This window comes from Palaemon carinicauda, unplaced genomic scaffold (genome assembly GCF_036898095.1).
Source record: "Palaemon carinicauda isolate YSFRI2023 unplaced genomic scaffold, ASM3689809v2 scaffold92, whole genome shotgun sequence".
In the NCBI taxonomy this organism is placed as follows: domain Eukaryota; kingdom Metazoa; phylum Arthropoda; class Malacostraca; order Decapoda; family Palaemonidae; genus Palaemon; species Palaemon carinicauda.
This window is the reverse complement of record NW_027172226.1, coordinates 187,558-204,947: the sequence shown is the minus strand read 5'-3', so window position 1 is coordinate 204,947 and position 17,390 is coordinate 187,558. Positions and strand designations below refer to the sequence as shown.

General features: G+C 41.4%; 1 protein-coding gene and 2 long non-coding RNA genes across 6 annotated transcripts in view; 1 reads left to right on the top strand and 2 right to left on the bottom strand.

Annotated features, from left to right (window-relative positions):
• LOC137637669 (protein bric-a-brac 1-like) overlaps positions 1-17,390 on the top strand; it is a 70,404-nt gene that overhangs the window by 50,645 nt on the left and 2,369 nt on the right. For 3 of the 4 annotated variants that reach the window (XM_068369815.1, XM_068369817.1, XM_068369816.1), the window contains exons 6-7: positions 9,673-9,964; positions 14,707-14,858. In XM_068369815.1, coding sequence (XP_068225916.1) covers positions 9,673-9,964; positions 14,707-14,858 — 444 coding nt within the window. Of the gene's footprint in view, positions 1-9,672; positions 9,965-14,706; positions 14,968-15,020; positions 15,127-17,390 lie in introns of those variants that run through there. The other variant, XR_011043747.1, reaches the window with a different exon arrangement.
• Positions 10,167-14,858, bottom strand: LOC137637674 (uncharacterized). The gene is made up of 2 exons (XR_011043750.1): positions 14,724-14,858; positions 10,167-10,220 (listed from the first exon to the last, which is right to left on the bottom strand). It is a non-coding gene; the product is annotated as an uncharacterized lncRNA (long non-coding RNA).
• The window catches only part of LOC137637673 (uncharacterized), a 29,929-nt gene continuing 27,568 nt past the window's right edge, over positions 15,030-17,390 (bottom strand). Inside the window, exons 2-3 of the long non-coding RNA XR_011043749.1 lie at positions 15,324-15,470; positions 15,030-15,168 (exon numbers count right to left, since the gene is read on the bottom strand). This is a non-coding gene — a long non-coding RNA (uncharacterized lncRNA). The remainder of the gene's footprint in view (positions 15,169-15,323; positions 15,471-17,390) is intronic.

Here is a 17,390-nt window from a genome sequence, read left to right as displayed (position 1 = left end):
GAACTGGATATGTAGGTCTGCGAACATAGCGGTTAAGTCTTGTAAGGTTCACACACAACCGCACACCACCCATCTTCTTTGCAATAGGGACCATCGGATGACACCATTCGGTGGGGTAATCAACCTCACCAATGATATCCTTAGCAAGCAACTCATCTAGCTGAGCTTTAATATCCGATCTCCAACAATACGGAATGGTGCGTGGTGCGGTCGCTGCAAAAGGATGTGCATCTGCTGACAGCTGAATCCTCATAGGACCTCCCTGCATTTCCCTTAGAGTAGCTGAAGCATCAAATACATGAGGATAAGCAGAAATGATGGAAGCTGCATGTTCTGCACGCTCTGCTTCTGTAGGGTCTCTGTTGTGTGGCCATCTTGGCAATGCCATTGGTACAGACACCAAATTGCAGGTACTTGCAGACTGCACAACATCCTTTGTATTAGAAAACACTTGTGGCTCCAAAACCTTCCTGGTTCTCGATGCTATATGCGGTTTCGACACTGAACATGTAACATGCTGTATTTGCACTGGAAAGTTTTCTGGTAATATTCCCAGCGCTATACAATCAAACCAGCTCAGAAGTGCACCTTTCACTTCCTTGACGACTGATACAACTGTTGTCGTACTATGATTCCCCAAAGTTAAAAAAGCCTCAAAAGTACCCATGTTAGTGAGAGGTTGACGACCTGCTGCAATGAGACCACCCATAACAATAGGCTCCAGTGAAGTCTCATGAATTCCAAGAGATTTAGCGTTTCCAAGTCCCATCACAGTTGTTTCTGCTCCAGAGTCAGGTGTCCACATAACCGAACTTGATCCTTTGGGGTGAGTGGTACTGATGCAAATCTGAGGGGTTGGACGTGATGACGCACAGTTGCTGTAAACATCTCCAATGACACGATATAGATTTTGCTTTGAAGGCTTGAACGTGCTTTTATTATTCGTTTTATTCTTTTGAGAAGACAGTGGCTGTCCCTTTGACCTGCACACCACTGCAAAGTGGCCTTTCTTACCACATTGTTTGCAGTCCCTGTTTAGAGCCTTGCATGCCATCTTATCAAGATGGCGCTCGCCTCCACACCTAAAGCATTGCTCCTTTAAATGGGCTGCCTTCTGACCTTGCTTGTATTGGGACACTCTTGAAACATTATACTTTTCACTGCCCCGAATAACAGCACGACTGGCATTTGCATTTTCCGATGCTCTGCAAATACATTGTTACGCATAAATACAGTACGTAGTTATACAACCAATTACACCAAAGTGTAGTTAGCAATCTCACAGCCAACAACCTTCCTACCGGTTGGTTGTACGCCCTGTTGACGCTGAGGTATCCTACTCACGTCCGCCAGTTGAGATGGTTCCTCCATCGGTGCGACCCAGTGTGGGTTGCCAGTCGCACGTTGACGTTAAGCGACTCTCGGAGGTGGTTGTGGACGTTCAGTGTGTCACTAGGAAGACGTTCAACAACCAGCAGAGATGACTTGTTGTGACTCAGTGCGGCAACCTCAGCAACCCTGTAGGGGGTTGACTGCACAACCCAGACAGTCTACACAGTTTCGGGTTGACGCTGTACTTCCTCGCATCCCCATGGTTGACAGTTCACAGACTGTGCAGCAGTACCATGATCTTGTGTCCGGCTCCGTCACGCATCCACCAGTGCGACCGGATTCAGCGAGTCAGATGTTGCCCACTCCGTTGCCGTTTCCTCATCAGTTTCGGATGAGGAACCCTCTGATGAGGACATTGCTGAACAAGACGATCAACCCCCAGCCCTGCTATCCATCCAGAAGATGCTGAAGAAGGAACACTGCCCTGTCAGGCTGTGGATGAGTCTGGTTAGGACACTGTCATCCGTGGTTCAATTTGTGTCACTTGGAAGACTACACCTCCGTCCTCTTCTGTTTCATCTAGCTTTTCACTGGAAAAGGACTAGACGCTAGAAGCGGTCTCGATCCCGGTTTCCGGAAAGATAAAGTCTGGTCTGACTTGGTGAAAGGACTTTATCAACCTTTGAAAGGGTCTTCCCCTGACTGTTCAGACTCCCAACCACGTTCTCTTCTCGGACGCATCGGACGTAGGCTGGGGTGCGACATTAGGCGGTAGGGAATGCTCGGGATTATGGAACTCGAGTCAAAGGACAATGCATTTCAACTGCAAGAAGCTTCTGGCAGTACGTCTGACCTGGAAAAGCTTCAGGTCTCTCCTTCAAGACAAAGTGGTGGAGGTGAACACGGTCAACACCCTGCTTTGACGTACATCTCCAAGCAAGGAGGGACCTACTCTCTGACATGGTACGAGTTCGCAAGAGACCTCCTCTCCTGTTCAACAGGTCTAGACTTTTCACTAGTAACGAGGTTCATCCAAGGCAACTTGAATGTCATAGCAGATGGTCTCAGTAGGAAGGGACAAATAATTCCAACATATTGGACCCTCCACAAGGATGTATGCAAGAGACTTTGGGCCACCTGGGGCCAGCCAACCATAGATCTCTTCGCAACCTCGATGACCTAGAGGCTCCCAATACTTTGCTCACCTATCCCGGACCCAGCAGTAGTTCATATAGATGCCTTTCTACTAGATTGGTCACATCTAGATCTATATGCATTCCCTCCGTTCTAGATTGTCAACAAGGTACTGCAGAAGTTCGCCTCTCACGAAGGGACAAAGTTGACGCTAGTTGCTTCCCTCTGGCCCGCGAGAGAATAACTCACCGAGGTACTTCGATGGCTAGTAGATGTTCCCAGAACACTTCCCCTAAGGGTGGACCTGCTACGTCTGCCACGCGTAAAGAAGGTACTCCAAGGCCTCCACGCTCTTCGTCTGACTGCCTTCAGAATATCGAAAGACTCTCGAGAACTAGAGATTTTTCGAAGGAGGCAACCAGAGCGATTGCTAGAGCAAGGAGAACATCCACCCTTAGAGTCTACCAATCGAAGTGGGAAATCTTCCGAAACTGGTGCAAGTCAGTATCCGTATCCTCGACCAGTACCTCTGTAACTCAAATAGCTGACTTCCTCTTATATCTGAGGAAAGAACGATCTCTTTCAGCTCCCACTATCAAGGGTTACAGAAGCATGTTGGCATCAGTCTTCCGTCACAGAGGCTTAGATCTTTCCAACAATAAAGATCTACAGGACCTCCTTAAGTCTTTTGAGACCACGAAGGAGCGTCGTTTGGTTACACCTGGTTGGAATTTAGACGTGGTTCTAAGATTCCTTATGTCAGACAGGTTCGAACCACTTCAATCAGCCTCCCTGAAAGATCTCACCTTTAAGACTCTTTTCCTGATATGCTTAACCACAGCTAAACGAGTCAGTGAGATTCATGCCTTCAGCAGGAACATCGGATTCTCATCCGAAACGGCTACATGTTCTACAACTTGGTTTTCTAGCCAAACACGAGCTGCCTTCTCGGCCTTGACCAATATCGTTCGATATTCCAAGCTTATCGTATGGTTGGAAATGAACTAGAAGAGTATTATGTCCTGTAAGAGCTCTTAAGTTCTATTTTAAAAACCTTTACGAGGCCCGTCTGAAGCTTTATGGTGTTCAGTTAAGAATCCATCTTTGCCTATGTCAGAGAATTCTTTATCCTATTTTATCAGACTGTTAATACGAGAAGCTCATTCCCTTCTGAATGAGGAAGACCAAGCTTGGCTGAAGGTAAGGACACACGAAGTTAGAGCTGTCACAACTTCCGTGGCCTTTGAACAAAATAGATCTCTGCAAAGTATATTCGACGCAACCTATTGGAAAAGCAAATCAGTGTTCGCGTCTTTTATCTTAAGAATGTCCAGTCTCTTTACGAGAACTGCTACACTCTGGGACCATTCGTAGCAACGAGTGCAGTAGTGGTGGGGGCTCCACCACTACAATTCCCTAATTCCAGAACCTTTTTAATCTTTCTCTTGAAATATTTTTGGGTTGTCCGGAAGGCTAAGAAGCCTTTCGCATCCTACTTGATTTGGCGGGTGGTCAAAATCATTTCTTGAGAAGCGCCTAGATTAGAGGTTTTGATGAGGACCTTTAGTATGGGTTGCAACCCTTCATACTTCAGCTCCTAGGAGTCGCTCAGCATCCTATGAGGATCGCGAGGCTCAGTAAGGAAGACGTACTTAAAAAGGCAGAGTAATTGTTCAAGTCGTCTTCCTTACCAGGTACTTATTTATTTTATGCTTGTTATTTTGAATAACTGCTAAAATGAAATACGGAATATTTAGCTCATAATGTCAACATGTAATGCTGGTCTCTACCCACCCCCTTGGGTGTGAATCAGCTATATGATCATCGGGTAAGTTTAATATTGAAAAATGTTATTTTCCTTAGTAAAATAAATTTTTGAATATACTTACCCGATGATCATAAATTAAAGGACCCACCCTTCCTCCCCAATAGAGACCCAGTGGACAGAGGAGAAAATTGGTTCTTTGTTGACATCGAGTACTTGAGTACCTTTGACAGATGGCGCTGTTGATGTACACCCCCACCTGTATAGCGATCGCTGGCGTATTCCGCCCGTAGGTTTTTTCTGTCGAGCAACAGAGTTGCAGCTATATGATCATCGGGTAAGTATATTCAAAAATTTATTTTACTAAGGAAAATAACATTTTAAGATATACAGACAGTCCTCAAGCAATGAACACAGTGGGGATTGAGAGGCCATTTGTAGCTTGAATTGTTCGTAAATTGTTATATAGAGTTAAATATTAGCTTAGGGTATGTGTAGCAGCCTAACTTAAATGCTTACAATTTTCAGAAGTCAACAAATAGTCCCCTTTCATATAAAATCAATACTGTATCATATTATTACAAACGATGTTTGACTTTCTTTATCATCTTACATTACTGTACAGTATACGACACTGTAATGCAAGTTATTATCAAAAGAGAAACTCACAAATGGCAGTACACACGAACTATGTTTGTGTAGATACTGTGTTTGTTTACATTACATTTTAAGTAAATTTACTGGCTATTTGTTCCAACACGGAGACTTACCTCGAACTACTTTCTTAGGAGATACCTGGAATCTCCTCTCATCCGACCAGAGTTTTGTGTAGTTTACCCTACTTCCGTTTTCTGTGAGGACTACCCCAGGCGGAAGGATACGTGCCCTGAGGCCAATCCTGGGTCAGGCCGCGTGCTAGCTTGGGTCTCGACCACCAGTAAGTTCTCTGGTCGTGTCGTGATATCATCTCGACGCTCTCCTCTCTCAGTGCGACTCTTTGTGTCCCGCGTGTCTCCCACGGGGTATCGCGGTGCTCTCCCTTGTGTTCTCGCGGTTTCGCTTGATATCCTTGTGCATTCCCTTGTGTCTCCACGTGTGATCCTTATCCTTTTATCCTTTTCATTGCGTTCCTGTGTCTTCCGGTGTTGTGTTAATGCGTGATGGAGCATTCCCGCCGTTGTCCTGGGTCTAGGACCGGGAAGTCGTGTGGTGCGTTCTTATCCAGGCCGGAAGTTGATCCGCATTCCCTTTGATCGTCCTGCAGAGGTAGAGTGTGTTCTCCAACGGACACGTGCCCGGAGTGCGTGTCGTGGAATGAGGTGCAGTGGGTACGTTTTGGTACTAAGAAAAAGAAGTCTGCCAAGAGGTCGCCCAGGAACATTAGCACCTCTTCGCCTTTGACGTCCCCAGGAGGAAAGTCTGATGTGGTTTCCCTTCCATCTTCCCCTACCCAGAGTAAGGGACGAGGTAAGTCCGTTGTGGGGAAGAAACCATCGGTTCTTCCCCAGGAGTCTTCTCTTCGGGATAGTGGGGTTGCTGCTTCTTTACAGGCAAGTGGGGGGGCCTGAAGGTGAAGTTGGTGGGGGTCCTCGAGACGATGCCCTTATGCTTGCAGGGCACGTCTCGTCAGATGACCCCATGTGAGGTAAGAATGTCCCTGTTTCTAAGCCCGCTTCATAGGCTTATATTTCAGTGGCTATTTTATAGTTTTGTTACTGAATTTTATGCTAGAAATTAACTTTATTTACCTTCTTCATGAATATTTCAGTAGTGTAAAATAAAATGCAGATGATTATTTTATTTTCTTGACTGAAGGAGGCTGCTAATTTTATTGCTTTGGTCCATCACCGCTGACGGAATAATCCTATCAGTTGAGCTGAAGCACGCTACTCCAAAGGTGGGGAGTTAGTTGGCACCTTGTCTAATTTGTGGCCTTCCTTGGAGCTTTCAGGTTCCTCCATGAAGGAATGGATTTTGGAGATGCTTAATCTTGGGGCACTGCAAGAGGATATAGCTGCCTCATGACATTATAGAGGCGTAAACACGACCTCTGGAACTGAATTCCTTCCCGTAGGTATTGTGTCCTGAGCTGATGGTTCCTCCACAGCTCCTTTCTCATTGGAGGAGTTGCAGGTTTCAGAACGTACTAGGGAATTCTTGAACTATCTGCAAGCATTCGTGTGTCTGTTCGTAATGCTTCGGCTCATGAACGAGCAGTTCCTAGCATCAGAGCTGAGACCAGCATTCCGTTGACCACTCGCTAACCTTACCCACGTGGGGCTGTGTGTGAGGTCCTATTCCTAACAGAGGTCTGCTCGCTTCTCCGTATGTGCACTACTGCTATGGTGGCTGTGCCTTCGTTTACAAAGGACGCTCCATGGTTCTAAGAGCTCTTAAAGGCTGTTAAGTAGTTTGTCAGGTTTACCAACCCGTTCAAGTCCCTCTCTTGGTATCTGGATCTTTTAGGAGTTACAGCTCACCTTATGAGTAATTGGCTGATCCAGATAAGAAGATGGCAATGAATACCTTTTTTCTTTCTGGAGCGAGAGCTGTTGAGTTTCTCACTTACAACACAGCTAATTAGTGAGCAAACGGGATCCTGAAACAAAGAGTGATTGTCATTTCAAGGTTCCACAGGCAGGTGCCAAAGAGAGAAGTTGACTCTTTCGTATAGAAAAGGCGTTCGGAGACCAGTCATCAACCTCTCCACTCAGAACAAGTTTGTCCATCAGTCTACGTTGAAGATGGAGATGGCAGAAAGGTTCAGACAGGTTGTCAGACCGAAGGACTTGATGATCATACTAGATCTCAAAGACATCAATTAAGTACATAAGATTTATCCCGTGCTTCAGCCTGTCCACAGCACCTAAAGCGTTCACAAGAGAGTTTAATCTAGTCTCAACCTAGGCCCATGCCAACAACATTCATCCTCTTCGTTATCAGGAGGATTGGTTGATTCATGCAGACTCTGTGGAGACCCTTCTACATTGGGATAGACTTCTCGCTTTTTTTCACAATCTGAGGATTGTTATAAATTTTGAAAAGTCTTCTCTCCAACCTGCCCAGAAACAGGTATATCTTACTCCTTGGAGCATCTGGTGTCCAACGGCTGTCTTCCCATTCGGTCTCTCTAGTGGCAACTGAAAACCCTTTTGTCTTAACCCAGGGATCCTCCAGACCTTCAGGTACCAGTAGGACCAGAGCAAAATCGTGACTTGAATTGGTGGGTAGCAGATACCAATCTCTTCAAGGGAGTAAATCTTCTCTCCTCCCCCAGATTTGATGCTCTTCACAGATGGGTCAAAAGAAGGGGGTTGGCCTCACCTGTTGCAACACATGGCCACTCAGCTATGGTCTAATTCCAATTGGCAGTACCACATAAACCTCCTGGAAATGAGGACAGCCTTTCTGGCTTCATAAACACTTCCAACAGTTCCTTTCAGGTCACTGAATAGTGTTGATGAGCAACAAGACCTTGGTAGTGGCATATCAAAACAAACAAGGAGGTACATTTTCTCGGCTACTCTTCCAACTAGCAGTAGAAATACTACAATGGGTGAAAGACTAATTGATCTCCGGTTTATTCCAAGCAAGAACATTCTCTAGGACAAAATGAGAAGGAACTAAGGTAACTGGCTCTTAATGGTTTTTATTTTCCTGGATAGCCAACAAAGTCCCGCTCGATGTTTTTCAACAGGAAACTTCTGGTGTACTGCTTGCCAGTATCAGATCCCTAGGGATCTCTACAGGATGCCTTCCAACATCTGTGGGACAACTTAGACATTTCACTCAGTGTTTACATATCGTCATTCCTAACCTTCTTCCATCCTATTCTTACTCAGTATTTTGCAACTACAAACACGTTTTTGCAATGAAGATAAAATTAAATAGTCTTATTTTTAATTAACTTTCCTTTACATACAACTACATAATTGTAAAAGGCATGTACGATTCTAAATTACATGATTCTAAGTCAATCCTTCCAAACTGCTACGTAAAATTACTGTATCTTTCTCGATAACTAGCAGTAGTAGTTTGACAAATTTACTACAGCTTATACTCTATTGCTACAGCCCTTAAATGGGAAACAACCATTTTTATACAGCAGCTGTATACCACAGTAAGATACCGGTCACCTGCAAATTTTGAGCTTTCGGACAACCACCACTACCACCATCTCTTGGCAAATAATATAAACATTCCTAGTTGTCCGAAAAAAGTTTTTGGAGATGCAAGTATTGTATTAAAGAAAAAATTAATTTTTATTCTATTTTATTTAAGCATACAACTACAGTGTATGATTATACTGAGCATATAGTATTATACACTTAAGTTTAGCCTTCCTAACTCCTATGTGGGTAGAAAAGTGAATTACCGGTACAAATATGGAAAATTCAAGGTTTCAGACAATTAGGCTAGCCTACCAACAGGTTTACACAACAGAGCCCAAATACAGTACTATAAGTAAATACAGATAAAATTACTGGTAAATATTTCTATTTTACTTAAACATAAAACTATATACCGTAATTAAAATAAGTATATTATATGATTTTTTCAGTCAATCCTCCAAACTCCTCACCTATTAATGAACCATATGCTAACAACAACACAACAGAGGTTAAGAAAATGAATATTTTCATAACTCCTACAGCACCTCTCGTGTAATGGACGAACCCTGACTCTTTTATCCAAAACTGGTCTTAAAATTTTGCCCTACACAGTAAATATTTACCATACAGTACTGTAAATTTTCAACTGGAAACTGCGTGATATACAGTACTGTATATAAAATATTAACAATTAACCCATTATATTTTAAAGAAAATACAGTAAGTTTATCCTTTGCCTTGCGTGTGTCCTAAACTAGTTGTTTTAAATACCACACACATCACAATCTTTACCCCTCAAAGCACTGGCCTCTTCATTATCATTTCATGTACAGTACGATGCACAAATTTTTTGCTATGTTAATCTCCCTTTATGTCATGATGAAAAATATAAGGCTGAGAAAGATGTATCATCTCTAAAATATCAATAAAAAATAGGAGTGACTAAACTCGGGTGGTTGAAAATGTGGTCAAATGTAAAAACATGCGCTCTTGCAGTTTGTTTTTGTGCGAGCCATTTGGCAGTAGCTTCTAAAACCACTGATCTCGGCAATCATTCATTCTTTCTCCATAGATTTTTTGTTTCAATTGATTTAGCAGCCTGTTTTAATCAGGGGTATTGTTGTTTAGTTAGGTTGCATAGAAGTTTGTTATATTTCATAAGTTATCCCAATTATCACAACTGTTTTCCTATAGAGTGATTTTGGTTTTAAGTAAAGTGAATACCTGTAGACTCCAGGCGAGCATTTGCATGCAATGTAATTCAACCATTGTAATAGTAAAATTATTTTTTCCCACAACACAAATCAGCCGTTTCCTTTTGTACCGCAGAATATGTTAGAGGTTAAAATGGAGCCGGATGAGTATCCAGAAGATGGCGTTGACCTTGGCGAAGAAGTTGACCACCATCCATTACCAGCTCCTGAAATTAATTTACTCGAGCAGTCACCAGATGCCCCGCTGAGAACTGGAGGCGGCTCGACATCTTCACTGAGTATACCGTCGGTTTTCCTTCCTCAACACATTGCGTCAGAGAAGTCAAATCGTCATTTACTCTCAAAACGAAATTCCCAAGAAAAGTCTTCGGCCAGTCTTCATTTAGAATTTCCTCAGGGTCCGTCTTGTAAGTATTTTCCTTTTAGATTTTTGCTTGTTTTCCACTGGTGCGTAAGCACCCAGTTTTAATGCGATCCAGTGCCAGGAGAGAGTTATCCTCTCCATCTCTCTGATTTGTCATTGTGTTTGTTGCTAATTGTTGAAGTTCAAAGTTAGTCCTACATTTTGCTCTTGAGTTTTTATCAAACTGCATAGTAATCTTATTGGAAATCCTAGGGACAAGCTTGCAGCCCAGAATGCTTGTATCCTTAAGCAATTTTTCCCTATGAAATAAAAGAAATTCTGTCAATGCATCTAACATACTCATAAATACACATTAAGTAATGTAAGTTTTTTGCAACAGTAGTCATTCTACAATTTATTAAACTCTTACATCATAAATAAATAAACAATGAATACTTATCAATAGAAAATAAAAAAATAGTTAACAAATTAACTCTTACTTTACCTCTGATTTTGCTAGCTAACTAGATTAACTTCTTGAATGAGATAGTAGAATTAAAGCAAAAAATAAATTGGAGAAGCTGAAAAGCTCATAATAAGTTGAATCAGGTAAATTTTCATATGAATAGATATATTTATTCCTAAGCAGATACAAACTTCTGAGTCATTTAATGGGGTTATTTCTCGTTTTGTTTTCTACAGCCAGACAATCAAAAGAAATCGAAAGATTGTCATGTTGCGTTGCTAGCCAACTGTTGCTTGTAACGTGTCCTGCTTGTATCAAACGCTTACTCTTAACGCTTCTGGCCATGGAGGTAGTCCGACGTGCATCGCCTGCTCTTTGCCTTTATAGTGCTTGTGCCTTTAATATTCCTTCTCACTTGCTTATTCATTATTTGTGAGTTACAGTTTGTGCCTTTCGACTGTGTTGAATTTGATGCGTTCCTGCCCGGGCCGTAATGGTCGCCCTTGTGGTATTTTCTTAAGTTGGGTTGAAGTGGATCCTTACCCGGTATATCAATTGTGTCAAGAAAAAAGATGTTTGGTGGAATCTCCATGTGAATATTGTAGGGAGTGGTCATCCTCCCAGTGGGATAGATATCGTTCTCATCAGAAGAAATGAACCAAGAGAGATCGGTCTCCTCCTCCTCCTTCTGAAAGCAGTGAGAAGAAATGGGAGGTAGGTTATCTCCTAGTGTTAATAATGTGCAATATAAAATTGGTCCTATTCTTATTGCGGATCCCCTGGCTATGGCTCCCTAAGCCAGATGCGCATGATGCTTCTATACCAGATTATGTTATGTATAGATCTCCCTTACCTCCCACAAGTGTGTCGAGTGGGGATTTTATATTTTTCAGACTATGCAGATAAAATGTTCACTCCTTTATAGGAGTGTCTCCTATTAGAACAGTGAAAGCATCTCGTTCCTGGAAAGACAGAGTTGAGCCTGTACCATCCCGTTGTACAGAGGCAGCCTTATTGGAAGATCCTGATTACCAGTCTCCAACTCTTATTAACGAGAAAGGCTTATTAGACATTCGACAGACAATGTCAAGGAACGTACCCTATTGTTAATGTCTCTGCCAGACAATTTTCTGGACTGAGTTTCCAGTTCCACTTAAGCTCGATAGTTTCTTGCAGGATCAGCATCCTCACTATCCTTGTGAGTGCTAAGGATAGGGGGTTTTGGAGACCCTATAGCTCTACCTGCTGAGTCATCAGCAGCCATTGCCTTGTCCTCCCTGGTCCTAGATTGGACGGAGAGGAGGCTTGGGCACTGATCGTATGTATATATGGTCAGTTGTTAAGGCATTGTCCTGCTAGCCAGGGCAGTGTTACTGTCCCTTTCTTTTGCCATTCATGAGTAGCCTTTATCCCTGCTTGGATAGACCGACTGGTTCAGATTTAGCTGACATTGAGGGACTGATCATAATGCTAACCAAAGGTATCAACACACACCACCATTACAACGTACCACCTGACTCCCATGGGAACTGGAGTGAGAGTAGGGGGACATGGGTTGGAAGCGACTTGGTTACAGGGATTGAGTGCCTAGTCAGTCCGGCCGGTCTAGTTTCAGGCGAAGATTGGAGGGTACCACAACGCAGCCCAATGGCGCCAGCACTAATAAATATCAGCTCTCTCGCATGAACAACTGACGTCGAAAGGCAAGGGGCAAAGACATGTTGGCAACAGAGTTGCCAGTAGTGTCAGTGGCATGAGACCACACTAGCCCTCTGGCCAACGCTGCAGTATGCGACCGAGGGAGGCACAAAAATCTGAAAAGCAAGAATAACTTTAATGCATCATGACCAATCCATACCCAGGCAAAGCCATACATAGCCCAACAAACCCAGTCCAAGAGTATGACATCGTAATCTAAGCTCAATACCATCTACGTACAAAAAGTCAGCTTCCACCCAATGGGGGAAGAATTCAACCACTAAGTTGCAAGTCTGAACACCTGTCGTGCTGCATGCAGGCCCAAAAATTAAGGTAGCCAAAAACCAGGGAGACATTACTCAAAGAAGGCACAATGTTTGCCAGGGAATTACCTCAAGAACTTTGGTTACAGAGATGTTCCTCATAAAATGATCGGAATAGCAACCGATCCATCACTGGGCTTTTAGCACCTGACCTTCATGAACAACAAAAACCCCAGTCCTTGAAAGAAAGTCGCCTACAAGGGAAACAAAAATTCCTGTTACACAATGGACTCAACCTTCTGAGGAGACAAACAAAAGGCAAAGATGTCCCAGAGAGAGAGAGAGAAGGCCCTCACAGGACAAGGCAATAAGTGAACTTCATGCTGCCCATGAAAAAAGCCAGGGACATCAAGGGGGGAGATCTGGGGAGGAAAAATGAAAATGCCTCTGTCTTCACGACAAACTGCAGAAGAGTGCCCGAGGCTCAAAAACTCTCATGACAGGTGCCAGGAGAGAACTCGCTAAAAGAGCCATTAAAGTGAGAATCTCTAAATAGTACCACAACTGTCTGCCTAGACTCCTCCCTTTAGGCAACCAAGGAGGAGACCATACCTCTCAATGGAGCCCAGTAAGGAACAAGGGCAAAATGGTGCCACCTGCTCCCACAAGGAGATAAACCGAAGGGGTGAGAGGACAAAGAGGCAGTGACTCAGACCCCTATGGAGAGCACTAGGGCATGGCTGTTACGCAGTCACCTGGATTCACTTTATTGAGCGCTCTGACCCATGCAGGGCACCTTCTCCCATGTCCCATTATCAAACGGTCCCCAAAGCGAGAAAAGGATCTCTCAACTCCAGGTTAAGAGAGCAACAAGAGACTCCTCAGTCACAAGACTCAAGACCGACAAAAATCCGACTTAAAAAGCCACTCAAACTGTGATGTCTTCCTCCAATCAAGGCGAGCCCACGAGGGAATGGTTTCATTGCTTAGGATTGAAAAATCGATACAGGTGGAGAGGGGGAACGCAGCCAAAAAGGAACGGTGGAAGCGATTCTTAAATCGGAAAAAGGAGGAACTCCAACACGGAAAGGCCGATGACAGTGCAAACTCCGGGATATGAAGGGGGAGACAGAGTACAAAATACAATGAATTGAACACTATCCAAAGACATAATTTTCTTTATAAGCCCTTTGGGATGTAAGGACTTAAGTGTGAAACAAGAGCACTCACTGCTATAGTACTAAGTTCAACAAGAGTACCACGGGGAGCAAAACAAACCCCTTACCTTTGCAATTAGTAAAATTATCACAGTTCATACTTCCTGCAACTTATTCGGTCCACAGAAAGGGGTCAGTTCCGGACTGGATTGAAGGGGTGATTGCAGTTATTCCACAGAGAATGTTTTTGTCAGATTGCACAAAAAATAACACAAATCAATGAAAATCCACAAAAGGATATCACATAAAAAACTACTAATAAGGTAACTAGTGTTATACACAAATTAACAAACTCCTTTAGAATGAAGGCTCTCTGGACTAAAAGGAAAATGGAAATTCAAGATATCGATAGTATGTGCAGGCTGTTAACAGCCCGGGTACTCGGTAATTACCAATTGTCAAAGCGTATGGACAGCCATTTCAGCTGGTAGTGTTACCACTTGGGAGGATTGAGTAAGAGGTAGTAGGTTTGCCAATGTTAAAATTTGGGCAGTTTTTGTAGAATTAAGGGTTGTATAATTATTAAAGAAATGTTTGGTATATTATGCAACCTTAAGTGACCTAGTGCTCCCAGTTTTCACAGGATTACCCTAAACAATACACAAACAATGCAACTAGGTAAAGGTCTTACTAAAACTTTGAACTTTTGAATACTAACCAAAGAAGTCGACTATCAGCTGACATAACTTTAAAGACGAGGGAACGTGAGTAAACAATATTCCTCCATACATATAAACACAACATTACAGCTGCCAGCCGAGCCCAGTATATGTTTATTGTACACTAAACAAACCCAGAAAAAAATAAAAATTCATATCACATTGATTTATAAGTTCAAATTGAACTACAGTATCAAAATTCTATTTGTATCCTGGGGCAAAATAAGCACGTTTTATTAGACATCCACAATGAGATGAATCTGAAAGTAGGAGGTAAATGGTCATGCAATCGACTACTGTAGTTGGTTACCCTCAGCTGCCAGATGGCGTTGTGATTTCCAGAGTAGAAGACATTTTGCAGGGGAGAGAGAATGGGAAATTTATGTTTTGAGATAGATATCATCACAACTTTTGAGTTGAAGCAATATGTACATCAGGAGAGTTTCATAAAAATAAATTGCTAATACTGTAACTGTAAATTTATCTTGAGTTTTATTTTTCAGGCCAGAATCTACCTTACCCATGTCCATTTTGCGAGAAAGCGTACACATCATGGGGTTTCAGAAGACGTCACATTAAAGGCTATCACACTTCATCCCCAGAGTTACCATGCAAATGGTGTTACAGAGTGCTGCCGTCACACCAGCACTGGGAAGTAAGTTGAGAGTCCTATTCAGATAACTTGTTGCTGTAGTCTTCATGTGTCTTCGTACAAGGTATAAACTTTTACTTCAGCATAAAGTCTGGGGTTCTTGAATGCGAAGGCTTTTCAGATATTGTAGTTACAGCATAAAGTCTGGGGTTCTTGAATGCGAAGGCTTTTCAGATATTGTAGTTATTATAAAAGCATGGTTGATAGCCTCGATATATTAATCTGTTATGATTGAGTTATTCAGCTGGGTGTCATCTTTACCTAGTAGCCCAATTTCAAGCATTGGAACCTAACATCATTGTCAGGTTTTTGGCTGCATAATAAATAGAAAAATCAATTAAGAATTCTATCTCTATGAACTTGGCACAAATTTTAATATTTCGGATTTGAATCTAAACAAACATTACTCTATGTAAATGTTTATTCCCTGCAACTCAAAAAGAAAGAAAAAATATACTCGATACTCACCAGCCCTCTATATTAAGTTGATAAAAGTGATGGTGATAAAGTTACAATGCCTCCCTGATGAGATGATTGATAGATGTGGTCATTATGCTGCAAAGCGATACAATAAATCCGAAGGTTCTGTGGTTTTGGCTGAGCTTGGAGCATCCACTGTTAAGAAATTCCAGAAAATCTTAATCAATTGACAACGTTAGTTTTGATGAAAGTTTATTAAACTTTGTAATAAATCAATTTTGCTTCTTAGTTCATACTGTGCTTTATGTTAAATAATCTGATTATTAATGGTGGGAAGCAATATCATGTGAGATATTTGTATACAGTAATATAATTTATCCAAGAGTTTATTATGTAGCAAATTGGTATAATTTAACCCCCAATATCTCCCTTTCTTTTTACTTTAAACTTTTTCCTATTACTGTACTACAAAATAATAAATAGAAAATATAAAAAACACAGGACAAGCCTTGCTACTTTGATTATTTAGGTGTTAGAAGTGTCATGTTATGGATTTGATAGTTTTAAAGTAATCTCTGTTTTTAGGTAGGACACAGCTTGACCTGAGATAATTGGTTATGACCTGCTCATGATACACACTTTCATGATAACAAAGATTCTAAGAAGTATGCTCAATTTGGAAACATGTAGACTAGGTGCAGAACCACTGGTTGAGGGATGGACTAAAGCTGGTAGAAATAATCTCAAGATAAATGAATGTATATAACTTAGAAATAACAATATTAAAAGTAGTAATAATAGCAGTATTTACTATTATTGTATTCTTTTTATTATAAGTTACCATAAGTAATTGCTCAGGGTCATTTATATATCTAGTACATAAATTAATTTATAACTAATCTTATACATACATATACCAAGGCACTTCCCCCACTTTTAGTGGTTACCCAACATCAAACAAATGAAACGGAAAAGGGGACATCTCTCTACGTTCCTTCCAGCCTGACAAGGGACTAAACCGAGTTCAGCTGCTACTGCTAGGGGTGCCACAGCCCACCCTCCCCCGTTATCCACCACAGATGAAGCTTCATAACGCTTATGATGCATAAAATTTAATGCAAAATCAATTGTGATGAGTCCAGAAAGCATAGAAGAAAATCTTGAGTCCAGAAAGCATATAATTGTGGATATGTGCTGATATGAGTTAATTAGATTGGAAGTGACCTTATCTACATAAATCATGGTTTAGAAATTGAGGTATATCTTCATAGTAATGGGTATCTTTATAAAAGTGTTTGTATTAAATTAATAAGAATCATTTTAATAACATCACAGGAAATGATGTACTTTAAATGTAAAGTTCTTTTCAATACAAAGATCCTCACAAGGATTTTTGGTCTGGAGTTTGCTGATGTACCGTGACACTTTGCGGTTCAAAGGTAACCGAGGGGGTGGATAAAAAAACGCTGGTTCATTTGAAAGGCAGATAAAGGTTAAGCCTCTCATGTTTTATATCTCTCTGATCTCTTTGATAATAGAACTTTTGATGTGTGCTGAACTATTCTTAAGGAACTAAAGTGATAGTATAGCTTTTTGATCAACATGGCTATCTCACCCAAAAATAGATTTTTCCTACGTCAAAATTCCTTGCAAGGAACTAAAGTGTTAATAACTGTCTATTGTGCATTTTAGTACTTGAAATACTTTAATGAAATGGTATGAACTTCATATAATCACTGTATGGTCACTCTGTCTAATTACTCAGTAGCCTAAACTTATGAAAGTTAACATGCTGCTATAAAATGAAGTTTTACTAAATCATTTGATAGAAACCAATTGTATATTTTAGACCTGTTCTCTGCTTGTAGCTGTACATAAGCATCTTTTGTATTTCTTTCAATAGAAAATGTTAATTTTTTATATCTCGCGATATAGGAAAGGTGGGTTTGGATCGAGATGCAAATTATGTGATCTATTCAGTGAAATTACAGGTTGATACTGCTTTAGGCCTATACGCACTAAGTGATAAATTTATAAAAATTGTAAATTTAATTTTTTAATAAATTTATATTATTCTCAGCTAACCATATTATTTAATCTTTTAACTTTTTTCTA